Source organism: Pantherophis guttatus, chromosome 3 (genome assembly GCF_059756535.1).
Source record: "Pantherophis guttatus breed Tessera chromosome 3, ASM5975653v1, whole genome shotgun sequence".
Classification (NCBI taxonomy): Eukaryota; Metazoa; Chordata; class Lepidosauria; order Squamata; family Colubridae; genus Pantherophis; species Pantherophis guttatus.
This window is the reverse complement of record NC_142065.1, coordinates 190,030,203-190,052,145: the sequence shown is the minus strand read 5'-3', so window position 1 is coordinate 190,052,145 and position 21,943 is coordinate 190,030,203. Positions and strand designations below refer to the sequence as shown.

The following is a 21,943-nucleotide window of genomic DNA, read 5'->3' as shown; positions in this document are numbered from 1 at the left end:
TTTACATTTGGGTAATGGCTGGCATGTGCCAAAGGTGTTTTTGTAATGCTATCTGCCTTTTTCAAGCAGTGGAGAGACAGATGCGTGTGTTGTAAATATGTAACATCTCATGGGCTCAGCCAACTTTTACTAGGTTTAAACTATATGCTTTTTTTATGCCAGATAAGCATTCCAAGAGATATATGTACAAAGCATGGTTGGCTTGGTTTTAGCCTTCAGATTTGTTGTTGTTGCATTATGTGTTCTACATGCCCTAAATCAACTCAGCATATTGTTCAAGCTAAATCATAAACATATGTCAGTAATTTTTAATGAAACTTCTGAATATAAATTTGACCCCAGTCTATTTCCATTAATGCTAACTTGCCCAATTGTTGTGTCTATAAAGTCACTATATTTCAATTGACAAGATGGACTACATAGCCCTAACAACACAAAGTACAGTATTTAATCCAAAGACAGGTTTGCTATTTTGTACTTTTACCCATGTGCAACCTCTTCATCTTCTAGATCATGTTAACAATCTTGTAAACCATATATGAATGTAGAAGTACCCATGACTTAGTGATAGGGCATTGCATGTTGAAGTTGTTAGTTTTAATTTGACTGACAATTCAGTTGTTAAATAAAAAGGTTGCCAAGTAAAAAAATCCCAGCCATGTTTACGATTTTACCCAGGATAGTGTGTATTAACTGTCTGTGATGGCGAACATGTGGCTGAGAGAGGTGCTGTGAAGTTTGTAAATGTGGGCACTGGTCACAAAGCTAATTTTTCATCACTGTTATAACTGAGATTGGTTGCTAAATGATGCAGTTGCTAACCTACCTTTGACTCCTATCAACAATCTGAATGCAATATTCTGGATTAGTTGCATCTTGGATAGTTTAAGTGGCCCATGAAGAGCAAAAATGGTCCATTCCCTATACAGCTAAGCTCTACTTTATTAAGACCTCTTTATCAAGACTTTTTTCCCATTGGAAATCCACCAAAGTGGCTGCATTTGGCATATTGAGCTGAGATATACAAATTCATTCCAGGCCCTAGCTGAAATCTCAGCATTCAAGTTGAGGACAATCCAGGAAGACACCTAGAATGCATATCTGAATCTTCATGTGATTCTATGCAGTGAAAGCTGCATCTTGAGTTCCTAATCTGCCTGATTGACAACTGGAGGATCTCTGTTTTATCTACGATTAAGCTTCAATTTGTTTGCCCTCCCATAAGCAAGCTGGACACATGCAACAATCAAATTAATAATGAATGCCATAAATATGGGATAAGAAGAACAAGCCAAATAAAGAATCCCTTCCAAAAAGGTTTTGTCACAGCATGGAAATATCTTGGTTCCAATTGCTTGTGCTTTTCCATGACTAGAATGAAATTAATTATAACCGAATCCATGCCATATGAATTCAAGTGATATAAAACAGACAACAAAACACCCACACTCTCCCTCTGAGTACTTTAAGCTGCTGCCAGAAGATCTTGTGAGAAACTGAGGGCATTTTTTCATTGTTGAATTTGGATCTTCAGGGAAGCCTGTGCTGAGAGGGATGTAGGAGGATTTGCAATAAATAGGCTCAGAGAACCAAATATCTTCTACTCCCCTGATGTTTGATATCTGACACTCTACAGCACAGCCCTGTGAGTTTCTCTTTTGAGATATGCTGGATTTCACCAGTAGGGGACATCAAAGATTCATTTTCAGAAATATACCTATTTTTAATCTTGTACTAAGGTCTATTCATGGCAATTGTAAACTCAGCATCATAGATTCATATTCCAGTTCTTCCTGCCAACTATATCCAGTGTGTATTTAATATTTAAAATATGTTTTCTTTGGCTATCAGTTACAACTTACTGCTCAGAGAAATCTTGGTTTATTTCAATGAGATCATGTAAAGACCTGAAAGCAAGAGGATGGAAGTTGGATGTTTAGGAGTAGAATGACCTTGGTCTCTGCAACTGCCAAACATCTGTCTGAAACAAAAGGACCAGCATATATAGAAGGGCATTTGTTAGATATAAAAATATTCAACCAGGACTCTGTTCTTGGCTTGTTTATGTTATGATAAACTGGGAAGACTAGGATGGCTTAATCAGGGGTATTTCTACTTTAGTTTCCAGAACTCCATGAACCATATCCCTGAATTAGTGGTTATTCTGCAAGTAGTTCTCTCTCTCTCTCTCTCTCTCTCTCTCTCTCTCTCTCTCTCTCTCTCTCTCTCTCTCTCTCTCTCTCTCTCTCTCTATATATATATATATATATATATATATATATATTTTCAATAATTTTATTAAATGTTACAATTACGTTACAATGCAGATGAAAACTAATAAAAGAAAAAAGTGCTAAAAGAAAAGAATAGAAAAAATAGAAAAGAAACAAAAGGATATAGTAAAGAAAAAGAAAAGAAATATATAAAGAAGTAATTTCCCCTTCATCACAATTATAAGCAATTTTAGTAATTTATTACCTTCTCCTAAAATACAACAAGTGTTCTCTTTTTCCCATAATTTATCTCTTATTTATGAACAAATCCGTAAAATATTGTTATTTCAGTCCTAGACAGCAGACGTCCATTAAAGTTTAGCAGAGATAGCAACACATCTTTTTTAACCATGGTCAAATAAACCAACTTTATAGTCCTTTACTTTTAACAATCTTAATCTTTAATCCCTTCAAATTATGTCCTAGAACTTGATTTCTTGTCCTTTTTTTCTTTGTCATTTCTCACAAATGTCTTCAAAACGTTAACAAAACTAAATCAATATAGTCATTCTTCTGGCTTGTTATTTATATGTTTTTTTTACAGGTAATTATTAAGACATTCGCACATTTCATTTGTATATTCAATATATCCTCTTTTGCCAGATCATTCTTTTAGCCTGTAATTTGTAAATCCACATTCAAATCAATTTCAGTGTTGTCTGGTAGAACCTCTTCCTGTTACATAAGATCATTTACAAAGTCTATCTATATTAGCAGACATTTTTAAAATTAATTTCGGAGTCCATTGTTCACAAATACCTTTCAACATGTCCAATGTAAATATTTTGCTCCATTCTATGTTAGCAAATTGAGTTTAAGTAAGTCTGCTTTAATTGTAATCTTTAGTTTCTTCCTGTTTCCTCTGATGTCCAACTTTGAAAGTCTTATCATTTTTCTCAGAATTCAAAACAACAACCATTTGGAAGGAATCTTATCAATAATTTCAAAATCTTCTTTCAAATTGATATGGATCCTCAGGGAATTTCTAATTTTCTAAAAACAACACTAAGCTAATCCTTTTTCGATTTATTCACCGCAAAATTTTTCTAAATCCTGAAAATCATACTTAAAACTTTTTTGTCCCACCAATGTCTATATATGTACACATATGATATATATTACATAATATATAATTATATAAATACATCCTACTCATTTTCTGTACTAACTGATAATGAGAAGCACAGTCCCTCTACTACTGAAGGTAATACATTGCATGACTAGTAATCATTTCTAGCTTTTTCTACACAAATTGGCCTAATCTTCTTTTCAAGTTACCAAAACCTGCCACTATGACTTCATTTCTCATTCTGTCATCGTCCACCAAAAATCTCTGTAGGACTGAATGATATTTCTTGCAACTTAAATAATCAACCTCATGCATACAGGAATCTCTCAGACCGAAAAATCTGAAACTTCTAACTTGATCTTTGGAAAAACGACACTATATGGGTGTCCACTATTAATATACACTGGTCAGAAAAATAAAGGGAACACAAGCAGAAGACATCCGAGATCTGAATGAATGAAATAGCCTTATTAAATACTTTGTTCGTTACATACAGTAGTTTATACACTGCTCAAACAACTAAAGGGAACACAAAACTACTGCATGTAACGAACAAAGTATTTAATAAGGCTATTTCATTCATTCAGATCTCGGATGTCTTCTGCTTGTGTTCCCTTTATTTTTTTGAGCAGTGTATATGTACTAATGACAGACCAATTGTATAGAACTTTAAATGGGAAATAATGAAAATAACTGAAGACAAACAATTCATTGGTAGAATGGAAGTATGTGACTGGCCCAAAACGCCAGCCATTCATCTGAACCCCCGGGGACTAACCAAAAAGGTTGTTGCTAAACATAGGTAGGAGGGAGCCTTGCCAGATAAACGCAGGTAAGAATTCCACACAGTATAATCGTCACCAAGGCAGCCGCATTAGCTATTGCCAAATGCATCACAATAGAAATGGCCTATCTTGAAAATAAGATCGATAGATTTCGCTTCATCTTTGATCAGACTATCCAAATTGCACCTGGTGGGAACCATAAACACGTTGTTCGGTATTTTCTCCATCCGATTGCCAGACCAGTCTTGAGGACTCTCCGAGCTTCCGGAGAAAAGAGCGGGCGGGGAGGGGGCGCGCAAACTTTCAAAAGTGCACCGGTCACTAGCCAATGAGGGGAGCGGGGGAGGGGGCGAGGGGAAGAGCGGGCATCAGCTTTGGCGGGCCGGGCTAGCATAAGCCACATTTTCCGTCCTTTCTTTGCTTCTCGAATAACTAACTACCAGCGGGGAGAAGTTCTCTTGGTTGTTTCGAGTTGGCGACTGTCGCTTCTCTCTGCCTCGTTTCCTCCGGCTGGGTCGTGTGGTGGAGAAAAGCCTCTGCTTTGCCCTGCCCGCTCCCGACCAGGGTTGGTGCCTTGTTGGGGTCAACAACTGCCCTCGTCTTTCCTCCCCGCATTGTCACCCGCAGCTCCATAGCAACCCAGCTTCGCTGTGAGACCACACAAACCAGGCTAAGCGCCAAGTGCAAACTCTTGGCAAGCCCTTTTGCGCTCAAAATTCGGCTTGAAGTTCGCCGCAGGCAGCCTCTTTCAACGGCCCCAGCGGAGGAGGGTTGTTCTTTCCGCTTTCCCCCCCTGCGCTCGCCGGAGAAGAATGAGGCTTTAACTCAACTCGGGGGCGTGGGCGGGGGGAACAACAGGGCTTCTGCAGAGCCCGGCCGCGCGTCTGCACCATGCGAGAGAAGAAACTCACTACCGGTAGGTGCCAGAACTGAGAGGCTGCCCGGGGCTTCCTCACCGTGATCCGGAGAGGGTGGGAAAGAAGCGGACCCTGGAAAGTGCCAGTTTGCCCCTCTCCCGTTGTCCCGCTGTTCTAAGGAAAGGCAAGGTCAGAAAGAAAGGAGAGTAGTCAGAAATATTTTTTTGGACAACATGAATCGTTTGTGGACAGTGAAAACATAGAAGTCCTGATCTGCTCTTCCTCAAGCACCGCTCAGATTAATTTTGGGGGTTTCCTCCTTTGCAATTCCTGTGTAAAATTAAAATTGAATTAAAATTAAAAAGTCAAATTAAAAAGTCAATCCATAGCCTGGCTAGGTGGCTCAATGGCTAAGACGCCGAGCTTGTCGATCAGAAAAGTCAGCATTTGGGCGGTTCGAATCCGAAGTATAGGTCTACTGCGTGAGCAGGGGGTTGGACTAGATCAGGGGTCTCCAACCTTGGTAACTTTAAGTTTGGCAGACTTCAACTATTCTGGGAGTTGAAGTCCTCCAGGCTTAAAGCAAGTTGCTGGCTGGGGAATTCTGGGAGTTGAAGTCCTCCAGGTTTAAAGCAACTTGCTGGCTGGGGAATTCTGGGAGTTGAAGTCCTCCAGGCTTAAAGCAAGTTGCTGGCTGGGGAATTCTGGGAGTTGAAATCCTCCAAGCTTAAAGTTGCCAAGGTTGGAGACCCCTGGACTTGATGACCTCCAAAGTCCCTTCCAACTGTTACATTCCGGTTTTCATAAATAATATTTCCAAATGGTAAAGTCTCCAATGACTTGTGCTTGACAGAGCAGTTTTCTTAGCAGTTCTAAAGTTTGCCATTGACTTTTTCCAAGAATATTTTTTTTCCCAAGCTTATCAGCCTTGGGATCTCGTGCTGGTCTTCTGGTGAAATACTAACCCCGCTCAGCTTTGTCAGGGTCAGTTAAGATTGGCTAGTTGATGACCCAGTGTTGGCAAATGGTTGTATAAATGCAGAATTGGGTTCACAGCAAAAGGTCCTAATGAAACAAAAGAACACAATTTAACTAAGAATGAAGTAGCTGTCATTTCAGTGAAATAAATGAAAGCTTAACTCTGGTTTATTTTGAGTTGGTCTGTTGCACCCAAATTAAATACTTTTTAACATGAATATGCCATTTTTATAAATGGGATTTGGTTTCCATTCTATATATATGGAACACAGAACAGGAAAGGCTATGACTCATGACACAGGTCCCCATATTGACATAGGGACAAAAATGAGGAATCTACTCTCTATTATTCCTGCTTTTTTCACATTAGCTATGTTGACTATAAAGAATTGTTGTTCAGCAACATACAGAAAGCAGCAGATCACCAACCAAAGGTTTCTAGGTCCAAGTTCGTTGTTTTTCTCTTCTGAATCATTTAAGTCTCAAAAATAATTCTGACATTTGCTTAGAAATTTAACTGAATGAGCTCAAAATCTATTACTCTTCAATGAAAGCTAATTCAGCAAGCCATAATGAATGTTCATGGACACTTGATTCTGAAACACCAATTTAGTCTGACACAGTGGTCATTTCTCTGACATTTGTCTTACAAAACTAGAATTTAGAAAATGAGATGTTTTAAAAATATTAGAACTTAATATATAGGATTGCCAGCAGACTCAGAGAACTAATCAGAATTGTTCTTGTTCTTCTTTCTACATCTTTTAAAGCTTATCATAAGCTTTAAAACATATAGAAATTGAAATGTTTTATCAACCTAATAATAACTTGCTAAGAACTGCCCAACAAGCTTTTTACACAGGAAAGGAACCATTTAAAAATTGGCTTTCTTCTTGCTTAATGGCAAACATATACATTCTAAACATGTTGAAATATCCTATATGTTGGCATGAATATTTTAAAATGAATAGACCCCATAAAGAGATCTGTCTCTCAAAATTCCTCACTATTTTACTTGATTGCGTTTAACAAGCAAGTAAAACAGTATTTTTACAAGGAAGAAACTATCTGGGTGTTTGATTTATTTGGTTATTGCTGTTTCTAGTGTGAACAGAAACTTATGATCAGTGTATTGATCTTGGGGGTGGGGGCTTATGATTACTGTATAGCTATTTTGCTTTACTAATAACTGATTTTGCCATAACTGATAATTGGCTACTAATAAAACATCAAGAATTTATTTGTCTGAATAATTTTAATAACTTCATAATTGGTCCAGATAACTTTCATTATTAGATATACATCATTAATTCTATTTTTGTTTATGTTTCAGTGCCTCCCTCCATAAGAGAGAATGAATTTGTAAGTAAACTGTTTTTCCTGTCTCGTTGCAACTTATTGAAAATAGTCATTCTAGTATTTGACCGATTTTCAGATAGAGCAGCTATGCTGCTAGAGCATAACTGACATTTAAATCTTCCCTGTCCTTTATATATAATTATCCAGTCAGTTGCAGCAACCAACTGTATCTTACATGCATTTTTTGCAGAGATAAGAGTCTTAAGTGTGATGTGATCTTGACTCTATCACTCTGTTTATGCAACCATGTTATTTTGCAACTGTGTTATTATGCAACCGTGTTATTGTGGCAGAACATTAAACATTTTGAATCAGAAATAAGTTCCACTTAATCAAATGCTTTTCATTCCATAGTAACTGTGAATATTATTGAAGACAGACGTACGTAATAATTTGAAAAAGAATGCAATGGGAGCATTAATTTGGAAAGCTTAGAGCTCTCCCTCCAAAAATCTTTCCTCTTACTTCAAACATCCTTTGCAGGAGGAGTGAGAAACATGGAGCATTGATTCTCAATCTTGGCAACTTTAAGATGCGTGGACTTCAACTCTCAGAAGTCCCAATCCAACAGACTGGCTGGAGAATTCTGGGAACCGGTGCACACATGTTAAAGATGTCAAGATTGAGAAACATTGATATACAACCTCTTCTTCCACAGTTAAGTTTCAGGACAAAGCAGGGAACCATCATCATTTATCTTTCTTGCCTGGATGACCATATTCCATCTGCACCTTTCCAATTCTTTCACAGATTCAGATAGACTAGAAGAAGAATAGGGAGGGCCAAGTTGGGCCTTTAAAGAAAGGAATAACTTCAGAGAGAGGAACGTGGCTTTCCTTCCCTAAAGGTCTTATCCTTTCCATAATTCAGCCTGCCAGATGCTCTAAAACTTCTGTTTAGAAGTCAGATTAAACAGGAAGTTATAAACAAAACAGGAAAGAATTAAGTGCATTGGTATCTCAGGCCCTTTTCCACATTAAGCAATGGATAGTGCTCTCTATTGGCCCATTGTTGGGTCAATAAAAAGCTTTACAAGTATGAAACCAGTGCTGATCCATAAACTCGTACTACCTCTGTCACTCGTGTTCCCTGTCCCTGCCAGCCACTGGATTAGCCTTCAAGGTACAAAGCTTAACAGGTGCGAAACAATTTGAGGCTACTCTCAGAATACGAGGAAAAGCTCTGTTTTAATAACAGTACAGCTTAGGCCAGCTTGAACCCAGCTCACTTGGAGGACAAAGAAAGGCAATGTCATAGGGACCCAGCAGAAAGACAGAGATGGTTTGATGCAGATGGGGACATCATTTTGGTGAAGCCAAAAGTTCCTTTTCAAAAGGCAATTTTGAGAAGTCAAATGTCTTCAAATGTCTTCAAAGAAAAAATAAAGTCCAGTTGCCTTTTGAAAAGGCACTTTTGGGACATCTGCAACCTGGATGACTAAGAATCTCCATAGATATTTTGGTGAAATGCACCTATTGAAACGTCTCTGCCTACCCCATCACCTCATCCTATCCAAGAATCTGCTTCTTTTTGCTCTGACAAAGTATACGTTATTTAGGACAAAATAATTTGACCCTATTTCTACAACAACTTTAGTTCAGTTTGGCTCTGCCTAAGGGAGGTAATCTGGAATTGAAGAAAAATGTGCTGAATTGTCAAAGTAGGTGAATTACTTGACGATAAATCAGCACACAACTTTCTGGCAGAGGTTTGCGTTCTAGCTGGCAGCCAAGTTAAGATTTATACATGATTATCAGGATACTAAGGGCAAGCAAATCAATTTTGTGGAATAAATATCTTTTGTTATTGTACAATATCATCCATCCCTTACAAGGAGTTAAGAACAAGAAAAGGCTTAATATATTTTACATATAATTTTAAACATAAAAGTGGAAAGTTTTAGGCAGTAGTATTGCTGTAGTATCATATGTTCACAAAAAATATTGTTGTCATTATCTGAAGTTAAAATATACTCCTTCTTTTATCTATTCCAGTAAGTTAAAAATATATCAACAATTTTACTTAAACCAATAGTGCTTCTTCTAAGAGCAGCTAGATCACTATATACAAAATAGTAGGGAAACAGAAATATTAAAGAAATAAGTGCTTCTTTGAAATATTTGGGACAACAAGCAGCTCGGCTAAATCTAATAGTATTCAAGAAAGCACAAGAATATTGAAAAAATAAAAAGTTCAATTATAGTGCAACATATAGCCACATAAACAGATAGAGAATTACAGTCTAAGATTTATATGCACAAATAGATTATAGATAGTCCTTGATTTATGCCACAATTGAGTCCAAAATTTCTGTGGCTAAGCAAGACAATTGTTAAATGACATTGCAACCTTTCTTGCAACAGTTGTTAAGTGAATTAAGTGAATGCAGTTGTCAAGTTTCCGAAAGATGCCCTAATGTCAACTTGCAAAGCTTTCAAGTTGCCAGCAGTTCTTAAATCAGTCAAATGGCTGTTAAGTGAATCTGGATTTCCCCATTGACCTCTCTTGTCAGAAGTTTGCAAAAAGTGATCACGTGATCCCAGGACACTGCAACCATTATAAATACATGCCAATTGCCAAGCATCTGAATTGTGATCATGTGGCTATAGCAATACTGCAAAGGTCGTAAGTGTGAAAAATGGTCATAAGTCACTTTTTTCAGTGCTGATGTAACTTCAAACAGTCACTAGATGAATGGTTGTTTAGTCAAGGACTGTCTGTAACTTTAAATAATATTCTAGGTAGGATCCAAAGGACTATATGTATATGCATCTTTTTATTAACTGGGCATTAATGAAACAGAAGTTGATACTTCCACAGCCAGGAGTTGACTATGAAATATGTCTCACAGACTGGTTCAGTGGTGTATTAATCATTAGGCAGACTAAGCACGTGCTTAGGGCACCAGGCCCAAAGGGGGCACCACAAAGTTGAGAAAGAAAAAAAAAACCCAATGAAGATTGGTTCTTCATTGAAAGGAGGGGGGCACCAAGATTTGTCAGTGCTTAGGGCACCAATGAGCCTTAATCCGCCACTGGACTGGGTAAATATGTCTCTCCAGGATGCTGGCTGGAATTCTGGAATTGAAGTCCACACATCCTACAGTTGCCAAGGTTGAGAACTATTGCCTAGTGGAATGTGTCTAATAAGCAAGAAATATCTTTTAATAATCAAACTGTAGAGTGGAATCAATGTTTATTCTGCAAATGTCTTACTTTAGATGCATGTATGTAGAATACATAGGCTTTTCCCCTGTAGAGAAAAACTAAAGGCCTTTTGGGTGGGGCCAACAATGAAAACCAGCTACTCTTTGATTGCATTGAGTCCTCTACATGTGTAATTGCTAAAGGGGGAGGCATCTTTATTCAGATTTCCCTCTCTTCACACATTCATAGTCTGAACAACAGGATTTCTTTCTTTATTGGGAAAGGTATTCATGGCTGGCTCTTATCATGGGAAAAGTATTTTTCATATGTTGTTATTCCTGATAATATCTAACTCACCAAAACTGCTGTTGACACTACAACAACACAAATGCATAGCACCAATATGGACATATTGCACATTCAGTAAAGCTTGGGAAGATCTCCTGCTGCAAAAATCCAAACACCCACTAGATGGCAGCAACTGGTTTATAATTTCTATTTCTATTTACTGCCATCCATTGATTATCTGTGTTTTTGAAGCTCAGATTTGTATCCCTATCAAATAAGTCTGCATTTTAACAACATTCATTATTCAGTGAATGTTGATTATTCAATTATTAGTCAACCAGGATTTTCATAAAGTTCAAAATTTAAGAATAAATATTTGGTTGCTAGATGTCTATTGAGATTCTCAGTCATCCAGATCATGATTGTCCCAAAGGTGCTTTTTCAACAGGCAACTGGACTTCCTGATTTTTCCTTTGAAGACGTTTCGCTTCTCATCCAAGAAGCTTCTTCAGCTCAAGAGAAGCGTAATGTCTTCAGAGGAAAAATCAGATAGTCCAGTTGCCTCTTGAAAAAGCACCTTTGGGACATTTGGCTGCTAACTCATTGCGTTAAATATGAAATGTAGAATTTTTTTTTTGTCTTGAGATTTATTCTAACACTTGAGATTTGCTTTCCTAAAATTTACATTATTCTGATGCTAGTACTATTACACAGGGAATAATAAAAGATTAAATATTAAAATACAAATATAATTCTTATAGAAATTATAAAGGTTTTTAAAAGATTAAAAATAAAATTACAAACCACTTCTGAAAAAAATCTTGCCAAGAAAACTTCAGGAATTTTTCCAGGCACTTACTAGGAGTTAGTATTGACTCAAAGACACATATACACCCACACAGTTTTGAAAGTCATATATATAATGTCATAAAATTGAAAAGTTCACAGTTGGTATTTTCAATAACATGGGCTAATAACACATAGATGTCTGCATATTTTCTCCCGCTTCAAATTCCCTAACTAACAAGGGATTTGTTTTCTATGGGCTTCTTGGGCCAGTAAAGCCATTAACATTCTTTTTTGTCATATCCCGTCATTTACAGTGTTGTCATCCGCCCACTGTGACTGATGAAATGTGAAATATGCTATAGGACATAGTAACCTGTTTTTAATAACATTTTTCACACAAAGTCTTCAAAACACTAAGGCTAAGCTTAGTCAGTGGGAGACTTCTAATTCATTTGAAGGGTGCTGCTGCTCCCTCCCCATTAATTTTAGAGGTTTGCTAAGATTTGTCCCCTTCCAAATCACTACCTAAGGCAAAAGAACTTGATTTGCATTGGAGATGTTAGAGTCACGTTGAGGAAGGGTAGCTGTTGCACCTAAATCTAATCTTAAGTATCCTTCAATTGATACCCAAATTGAAAATGGAAAGCTGAGCAGATAGAGTTCATAAAGTTACAAAACCAATATATCCCAAAACATAAAACTTAAGGGAAATGTAGCTGAAGTTGCCAATAAAGGAGATAAATCCAAATATATTACCACTCCAGATGTTTTGATATTCAGCTCCCTTCATTCCCCAGCCAACATAGTCAACCTGGAGGCACAGCTGGATATAATATAATGGAATAGAATCTTGCTATGATAAAGATTCCAATATCTTTAAATGGAAGAGTAAAGATTTACTTTCACTGGAATTAGGCTGAAGGGTCTGGCTTGAGAATGATTTTTCTGCTTGTCCATTGGGAAACTACCATTGATTAGTGATGTTTATTTGTAAATGGATCAGGCAACAAATGATAGAGAAGACCTTGGCCTGAGGCTCCAGTCAGCTGAAGAATCTACCAATTTAGCTGCATATTATTAATTAGTCTGGTAATGCTCATATAGGCAGACCATAATCTGACCTGACGTGGACTAGAATCTGAGCCACAGTGACACAGTGGTTAGAGTGCAGTACTGCAGGCTACTTCTGCTGACTGCCGGCTGACTGCAATTTGGCAGTTCAAATCTCACCAGGTTTGACTCCGGTTGACTCAGCCTTCCATCCTTCCGAGATGGGTAAAACGAGGACCCAAATTGTTGGGGGCAATATGCTGACTCGTAAACTGCTTAAAGAGGGCTATAAACCACTGTAAAGCGGTTATAAGTCTAAGTGCTATTGCTACTCTGCAGGAATTCTGGAAATTCTTAACAACTACAATCTACAATAAGAAGAATTGTCTTTATTCTACCTCATCACATCACATTTCCCCCCCTTTCTCTGTTCTCACAGGAAGAGTATTTAGCAACCGACAATATACTTGTAGACTTCTTCAATGAATTTTTGGGTCTCCCAGTAAGTATGACATATATTGCTCCAACATTCCTTATAGTTAACCCAATAATATTGATTGACTAGATGGTTACAATATATACTTATACTGCATATACAAATATATGACTCATGCAATATATTCTGGTTTACTTATCCAATCCCTCTTGCTTGCCTGCCCATCATTGCAAATCCTAAACTGTGTTCCCAAAGTAGTACATGCATTAGAAGATTTACAGAAAACTCCCTCAGGAGAATGTTGTAATTATCTCATGCTGGAAACCTCAGCAAATGTCTTAATTAAGGCAACAGTGGTGCAATGAATGGAAAGGCCAAAACAGAAAGTAACTGTTGTTCTTTTAAGAATATCTGCTGAGAATTCTTGACCATGTTCATCACTGGCTTTTCTCAGTTTGTTCTATTCAACTTTGATACGGAGTGTCTGATATGTCCAGTTTTATTTTGCTGCAGCTCATCATAGAAATTATTCAGGGAAATGCCAATGAAAACCTGATTACAATTTGGTTCCCAGGCATAAAAATTGGTATATGGGCAAATTGTTAAAGTAAAACAAATATATGATGCTATTAATTGTTCACTTTACTACAAGAAAATATTTCAATAAAAGAAATGTTTTTAATGTACTAGAATGTTGGAAATCATCCTGCAAATTTGCAAACTGCTTCTGCCTTTTAACAATCTAGAAGTGGAATGAATGAATCCTAATCACAACACATGTTGTAGAGCTTTCAATATGTGTTCTAGCAAATATGTGCTGGGATCATGTTTGATTAAATCAGAAGACAGTTGGTAACTCATGATTATTGTATACACATTTATAATATATTGCTTATTTTATGCACGTGCATGACGTCTGTGTATATAAGGAGTGGGTTTTACCAACAAAGATTTCCCTCCATCTTCCCATGTTGATTGCAGGTGATTGCAGTTTGCTTCAGCTGCACTGAAGGGGAAGAACTGGATTCAACTGGTCAGCAAATGTTCAGAGCTCTGAGATGTCAAATGTGACACCTCCCATACTCCGAGCTTCCTTGCATATGTAGGATCCAGTTCAGAAAAGTGAAGTCACTTGTTGGATTGAGACATGTGCCTTTGATTAACTTAGTAGTTTGGCCTAGGCTTATTGGCGAAGACTATTAGTTCTTTCATTCCATCCCTTTATATACATTATAATTGATTGGTAGTCAAGCATCCAAGATGACAATACAGTTTATATTTAAAACATTGTTATTGGCATCTGTTTTATTACATTAGAAGATCCAGATGTTTTCAATTTAATTAATTGGAATGCATTTTGGAAAATGGGTCTTTGGGCTCCATTGCCAGAGTTGAAATTAAAAATAGATACAAGTGATTAATTAATGTTATCCTTGGTTAGTTTTCTATATAAATAATACATAACTAAAATTATCTAGCATCTGTTAAAATAGTTCCAGATTGTAGAATTTACATGCTTTGTTCATATATTCTCATAAACTAGCATATCTCCAATGATTTGGAATTAAGTTTATTCTTTTTGTTATTTTAATTTGTATTCCCTCCAAATTAAATAAAAACAGAAACTTTGGCCTGACATTAGTACATTGCATATTTTTTCCCCCAAGAAATGTTAGCAATCACAAATTTATGATACTTATGAATAATAACTTTGTTATCTCAAGGCCAATTCAACAAAGAAAGAAGGAGCTACTTCAGGCAGCTAATTTAAGCAGTCCGGAAAAGGCAGGAAATTGATAGTTACTTCTTATCACTGTTTTAATTTCTTGCCAAGAAGAATCTATGAGCTTTTTCCTCTCATCAGACAGCACAATGTAGTCGGTCAGCTCTGAATGCTCAGAGGATAGTGGTAAATTCTACCGGTTGGGGAAGTTACAACTGTTTTTAAAATGTACTTACCGGCACATTTTCTGTAAGCTCCAGGAATGCTAAAAGGTTACAGTCATATTTCCTCTTTTTATGACAGACCACATCAATTACTGCAGAATGGATTAAGTGGTAGGAGCTTGAATGGACATAAACTGTAAATATGCATGAATATCTCTATGCCTCTACTAAATGGCATTAATAACGGATATGTTAATTTTTTTTATAGGCAGAAGTCACTGTTCTAGAAAGTTAGAAAAACGAAGCCCAGGGCTATAAAAATATAGTGAAGAGGGGGAAACCCTCTAAAATTAAAGCTTAAGATATCTTAAGAGGAATACAAGCAGAATTCCAGGCCATCACTTTATTTATAAAATCCATGATTAGATTATATCCCTTCAGTGCTGTGCTATTTCTGAATCCTAATCTTTCACTTTTCATGTTTATAGACATTTGCAGAACCAATTCAATTTAATCCCGATTTTGGAATTTTTGAAGTTGCTAGTGATGTCCCACAAAGCATGGAAAACCAGCTAAAACAGATGCTTCGGGATCAGAAACCTCGAAATCCCATTTATGATGTTACAAGGCAGACAAAGATACAACCCTCTTTTTCTAAAGATATTAAAACTCCCCCTTCCTCAGCCTTCAGTTTTAATCCAAATTATTCAACCATGGTAAGAATAAATTGGTGTTATTATTATTGTGGAAATATGATGTACAACCAACTCTGAAATCTTGCTATATTAATTGGGGTTCCATGTTTAATCAATCAGATTGATGTTAAAATCTTTTGATCCTGCAATGATTCCTCTGATTATACCTGGTGATTAAAAAGTTGCTGAGTTTCAAAGGCTTTGACTTTCCTAGAAGTATAGCTCCTTCAAAAGGAGTAATTAAAACTTAATCCACATTCATATTCACCCTGGTAAGAAAGTTGTATGGAATATCAGTGGGTAGGGATCCACTCCCATTTCCATCCTGACTTCTGTGAGTAAATCTGAAAGTCTGAGTTTATATATGTGTTCTGACCTAGGCTTCCCCAAAAAGCAGGAAGCAGAATTCTGGTCCCGACAAAATCCCTTTTATTAAACAAACAGTGAATTCCTCTCATTCACCTTCAACAAAGTCTTTCGAGAGAGAATTTACAGTCACAGACCTTATCTGGCTTGGAGAGCTGCCAGGCCAATATCTTTAAAACTTGGCAAAGAGTCTCAGAGAGTCACAAACCAATTAGACGAACTAATTGTCTCCTGAAAACTCCACTCCCCTTTCTCTTTTATTCCCTCTGGGAGGGGCCATTCATTGTCCACCTGTGGCCTTACTCCTAAGTTGACTCTTGTTCTTTAGCTGTTCCCTTCGTCTGGCAACTCTGCGCATGCACACACTGGGAACAGGTGCCAGCTGTTCGTCTGCCTCACTGATGTCTATCTCTGAAGGGAGCTGATAACTGGCATCCGGCCCTGGTCCCTTCTCTGCCTCCGTCACAGAGCTCTCATCAGAGCCTTCCCCAGACTCCAGGACTGGCTCATGTTTCTCCCCAACCTCCTCACTGTCCGAATCTGCTGCCAGCTCCACTGGCGGGCCACAACAATGTGTCCCATAACGTCTGATGTAAGCTTTGATGATGTAATATATTGTGATATCCTTGATGCAGATTACATATTTTGTATAATTTGCACTATATTGTTGTTGTATATATGACATTGTCTGGTCCTATACATATCTAACTGTATGTTGTTTTTAAAGACCCTGTCATCCTTAGAACCTGCACTCATGTGGAGAGAAAGCCATTAATAAACGGTGTGCAAAAAGTTAAATTCAGCTATTTAGAATTCTATCTTGAATTACTTTTAAAATATTTAGGGAACCCAATATGTATAAGTGACATGAGCCATTTCAAACTCCAAATGGGATGATGTGAAGACTGAAAACTGAAACCAAACCTTTTGTACATCATTGCCAAAAGAGTATGTGTGTGTGGCCGGGGGGGGGGAGGAGGGCAGGTGTTCAAGCATGGAAGTAGAAAACAAATCCACTTATCATGACTTTCCTTCCCTCCATTCAAACCTTCACACATATATGAATTTCACTATCTAAGCAAGTGTTTCTCAACTTGGCTTTAAGAAGTGTGGACTTCAACTCCCAGAATTCTGCAGCCTGCATACTGGCTGGGGAATTCTGCTAGTTGAAATCTACACTTCTGAAAGGCACCAATATTGAGCAAGACTGAACTAAAGAATTATCACTACCTTTTTCAGCTTCTGATGTCTTGGATCTGCAGTTCCCAGCATTCTCAGCTAATCTAGTCAAATCATTGCTAGAAATTTTGAAAACTGTAATTGCAATACATTTGACAACACCAGGTTTGGGAATAATGAACTATAACAACAAAAATATTTATAGCGCAATCCTAAATGAAGAATAATGAATGCAATATAGGATTCAATATAGTTTTCTTTTATAAAATTGACATCTTGGAAGCTGTTTCCACTAATATGAGAAATATGACTTTGGCCTGACTTATTTTCTCATGGATACGGAGACAAAAGCATGGAATTTGTTTTGAGCATAAATAATTACAAATTTATTTGATTACATCCAGAAATACTGGCTAAAGTAAAGAAGCCATGTTCAGCCTTTCCAGAAACCATTATTAGTAAGCCACAAGAGGAGAGGCAACTTCTACTAAGAAAGGAACAATTTTATGCTACTCTATCAAAATGCATTTTATGGCAGTATCAGAATGTTTATGTCACAGGATGCCAGAGGATATCATTTTAGTACAATTCCATAAAAACGAATTCTAAGAAATACGTCTTTTTTCAGATTTCATCCTTTGTTTGGGGAGCAGTGTTTTGCATAGGGAATGAATCCTGACAAGCAATTTTTCTTTTTATGGGATTCTTGATGCACTCTGATCTTGGTTGTTTTCTTGCAGACATTTCATTACCCAACTAAGGAACATCATCAGTACTACTGATGATGTTACACTAATGATTTTCCTTAATTGGGAAACATCAGCAAGAAAACAACCAAGCTCGAGAGCGCCAAGCTACAAATATTCTCTTCAATAGGCAGACACATGGGTATCAAATGCTTCAGACAGCATACAAACGGGATAAATTTGCATTTAGGCAAGCCTCAGCCAAAGAATAAGTATTTTTTTCTGCAGGAATGCCTACAACAACACGTTCTGCCCACCAGTTTCAGATACAAACCTCCAATAAAACACAGCTTGATAGAAGTAGCACTGATGATGTTACGTAGTTGGGTAATGAAATAACTTGTGTGTATGTTTCTAGGCTCTACTGAGCTCCTATAAAATATTTGGAAATTGTTGGATTATGCCATCCTGTTTGTTAATAATACAGCAAATAAAATTTAAAGAATATATTTTCTTTTGTTAGAGTCTGAACCGAGAACAAGCTATTGAATGGATAAAAAAGAATAGATTTCCAGCATTTTTAGAGAGTGATTGCTACTTTGAATACAGGTATTTTGACTTCTAATTAGAATCTAAGTTTTAAAACTGCAAGTTTCTCTCAAAAACAACAACAAAAACTGGATTGTTTTGGCCACACATATATAATTTTAATGGCTTATGAGAATAATAGCAATGAAACTAACCTTATTTTTATAGCCTTCACAAGCAATCATGTATGGCCAAAAGTCATTGTCTATATTTAAGTACTACTTTGATTAATTTAAAATTTTCTTGCATTATATCTCATTTTTCTGGTTTTTTTTACCTAATTTGGTAAGTGTATCAATCTATCTGCTATTCTTAAAAATTCAAATATTGGCAGCATTTAAGGAAGACATAATATAATCCTTCTGTTACAGGGAAAAGGTTGTGTCGTCAACCCGCCCACACATAAAAGATGCAGTTCAGTGATGAGAAAAGTAAAGTCCTGCACTTAGGCAGGACAAACCAAATGCATAGCTACAGAATAGGTGGTACTTGGCTCAATAGCAGTAACAGCGAGAGGGATCTAGGGAGTTCTTAAGTGAAGCACCACTTAATATGAACCAGCAGTGTGCTGCAGCTACCAAAAAAGACAGTGCAGTCGTAGGCTGCATCAACCGAGAGATAACATCAAGATCACGAAAAGTGATAATGCTGCTTTATATCGCACTAATGAGACCACACTTGGAATACTGCATACAGTTTTGGTCACCACGAAACAAAAATGATGCTAAGATTCTAGAAAGTAAGCAGCAATAATGATAAAGGTTCCAGAGACTAAATTGTATAATGAATAGTTGAGGGAGCTAGGTATGTCTAGCCAATCGAAGAGAGAGGGGTTAAGGGACATAATTGTCTTCCAATACATGAGAGATTGTACAGAGGAGAGAGACTGACTTATTCTCCAAAGCACCAGAGGGCAGAACAAGAAGTTATGAGTGGAAGCTTTTTAAAGAGAGATCCAACCTAGAAGTAAGGAGAAATTTTCTGAGAATTATAACAATGAGTGGAATAGTTTACCTCCCAGAGTTGTGGGAGCTCCATCACTGGAGGTTTTCAAAAATAATTAGACAACTATTTGACTGGGATGTTATAAGGCAGGGTATAACTCAAGGCCTGCAGGGTGCTTAAATCCAGCCTGTGGGGCTGGCCTGGAAAATCAAAGGACTGGTCTGTGGTGCCTCTGGCGGCTAAAATGGGTTGCTTGCGCCCCCCCCCGTGCCTCGTTTTCACCCTCCATGGCCTCCTGCACCATTTTGCCGGCTGAAAACGGTCCAAATATGGCCCTGAAAACAGCCCGCACGGGGCTAGTTTTTGGCTGGCAGAGTGCTGCAGGAGGCCATGGAGGGCAAAAACGAGGCGCGGGGGGCTGCACATGAACCCCCATGTCCCATTTTGGCTGGCAGGGTGCTGTAGGAGGCAGCTGTCCCATTCCCCCCCCCAAAGAACTACAGTGCTGGTCTGACCCTCTAAGAAATCCAGTTTGACACCCCTGTTATAAGGTCTCTTGCCTCAAGAATGGGATTAGACTAGGCTGGTCCCTTCCAGCCCCATGATTCTATATCTATATTCTAGGGTTAATTAAAGCAGTTGTAAATGAGAACCAGTGGAGAAGTTAGCTTCAAATCCAAATTGTTCATACTACAGTATTTAAGACTTAGTCTGATTAACTTTAGTCCTGGTTAAGGCAAGGAAGGTTAGGGATTTAGGTTAGAGATTTTGTACCAGAAATAAAAACAATAGGAAACTTTTTGCTCACAAAGTCATGTTGTTGTTAATTAGGGATTGAAAAATTCACAACTGGATGAATTTTAAGGATGTTTACGTATCTGCTTGTTAAATTGTTCTACAACTCAAGTGTAATATGTTCGAGGCATAGGAAGCAATGCCCTGAAGCTAAGGCATTACCCACTGCCTTAAAGGAGGGCTGTCAAACTCGCGGCCCGCAGGCCGGATGTGTCATGCGCTGGTCACGCCCTCGCCCAGTTTAGAGAAGGGGAAAAAAGTCGCAATACTTCACATGACACCACCATGATGACGCGAGTTTGATACCCCTGCCCTAAAACTATTTCTTCAGCCATCAGAAACAATGTCATGAGGCATTTTCACCTCTGGAAAAAACAAATGTTTTTCTGCTGGCATCACTGAAAATCCAAAATAGTGAAAAATAGAACTAAATGTAAGGAGATAAAGGTAAATGAGTCAATCATTTTTTGAAAAATGAGTGATTTAGCTGTGACACCATGTGAGATTCAGAAGAACTAAGAACCATAACTACTTTGCAATCATGGATCAATTAAATATAGTGTCTCCAGGCTGCACCAGTGGTGGGTTGTTCGGACCAGTTCTATAGAACTGGTAGTAAAACCGGCGGGAGGCTCTGCCCACCAACCCTGACGTCATCAGAATGCTTCTGCGCATGCGCAGAAGCTTCTGCGCAAGTGTAGAAGAGCGCACATGTGAGCGAAGCGAGTGCGCAGGTGCGGCCTTGTTGCAAACCAGTAGTAAAGGTAGGTAGAACCCACCCCTGGGCTGCACCCTAGCAATAATCACCCTAGCAGTATGGACTAGCTTTAAATGGTAAAGCTGATTAGGATCCAGTGCAGCTGGGGGAAGGGGGAGGGAGATGGGGGAGGGAAGGAGAGAGAGAGGGAGAGAGGGAAAATATTGAGCAAGTGCATTACAATTTGACAAGATCTGAAAAAGAATGGCAAAGAATCCATCAACCTGAAAAAGGGAAAGGCTTGATTTAAATGTTGGAGCTAAATGTATACTGTACAGGTAGTTCTCAATGTACAACCTTTCGTTTAGTGACTGTTCAGAGTTACAACATTACTAAAATAAGTGAGATGACTGTTTTTCACACTCGGCTCTCCCATGGTCACAGGATCCTGTGATCAAAATTCAGATGTTTGGCAATTGGTTCATATTTATAACAGTTCTAGTGTGCTGGGGTTGGTGATAATCTTTTGCGACCTTCTGACACTTAGCAACAGAAATTTTGGGCTTGTAAGTTGAGGGCTACCTGTATATAGGATGGAATCAGTGGTGGGATTCAGCCAGTTCTCTCTGGATCAGGCGAGCCAGTAGCAGTAACTGTGGGAGGCTCCACCCACCCGCCTGGACGTAATGCGTGAGCACTGTGCATGTACACAAGGCGCACATGCTCACAGTTGCGAACCGGTAGGCAAGGTAAGTGAATCCCACCTCTGGATGGAATAGATTTCTATGTTCTGTGCCAGAGGGATCTTATGAGTAAATACAGGAATTCTTTCTTGTCTGCATTAAAACAAATTAACTAAGAGTGCTTATAAAACTTTCCCCAAGACTTTCTTGACAAATTTCTAGATGAACTTGATCTGAAGGCTGCTGATACTCTTCAAAACATTTAAAACTCTGAATAGGATTAAAATATATTATATTATATTATATTATATTATATTATATTATATTATATTATATTATATTATATTATATTATATTTATTATATTATATTATATTATATTATATTATATTT

General features: G+C 37.8%; 1 protein-coding gene across 4 annotated transcripts in view; it reads left to right on the top strand.

Moving 5' to 3' along the window:
- Positions 1-4,291: 4,291 nt before the first annotated feature.
- RGS22 (regulator of G protein signaling 22) overlaps positions 4,292-21,943 on the top strand; it is an 85,084-nt gene continuing 67,432 nt past the window's right edge. Inside the window, exons 1-6 of one of the 4 annotated variants that reach the window (XM_087891369.1) lie at positions 4,998-5,043; positions 7,296-7,324; positions 13,034-13,096; positions 14,012-14,063; positions 15,406-15,633; positions 18,367-18,452. In XM_087891369.1, the coding sequence (XP_087747495.1) occupies positions 15,478-15,633; positions 18,367-18,452 (242 nt within the window). In that variant the 5' untranslated portion in view covers positions 4,998-5,043; positions 7,296-7,324; positions 13,034-13,096; positions 14,012-14,063; positions 15,406-15,477. Of the gene's footprint in view, positions 5,044-7,295; positions 7,325-13,033; positions 13,097-14,011; positions 14,064-15,405; positions 15,634-18,366; positions 18,453-21,943 lie in introns of all 4 variants that reach the window. The other 3 variants (XM_034422520.3, XM_034422521.3, XM_087891370.1) reach the window with 3 other exon arrangements.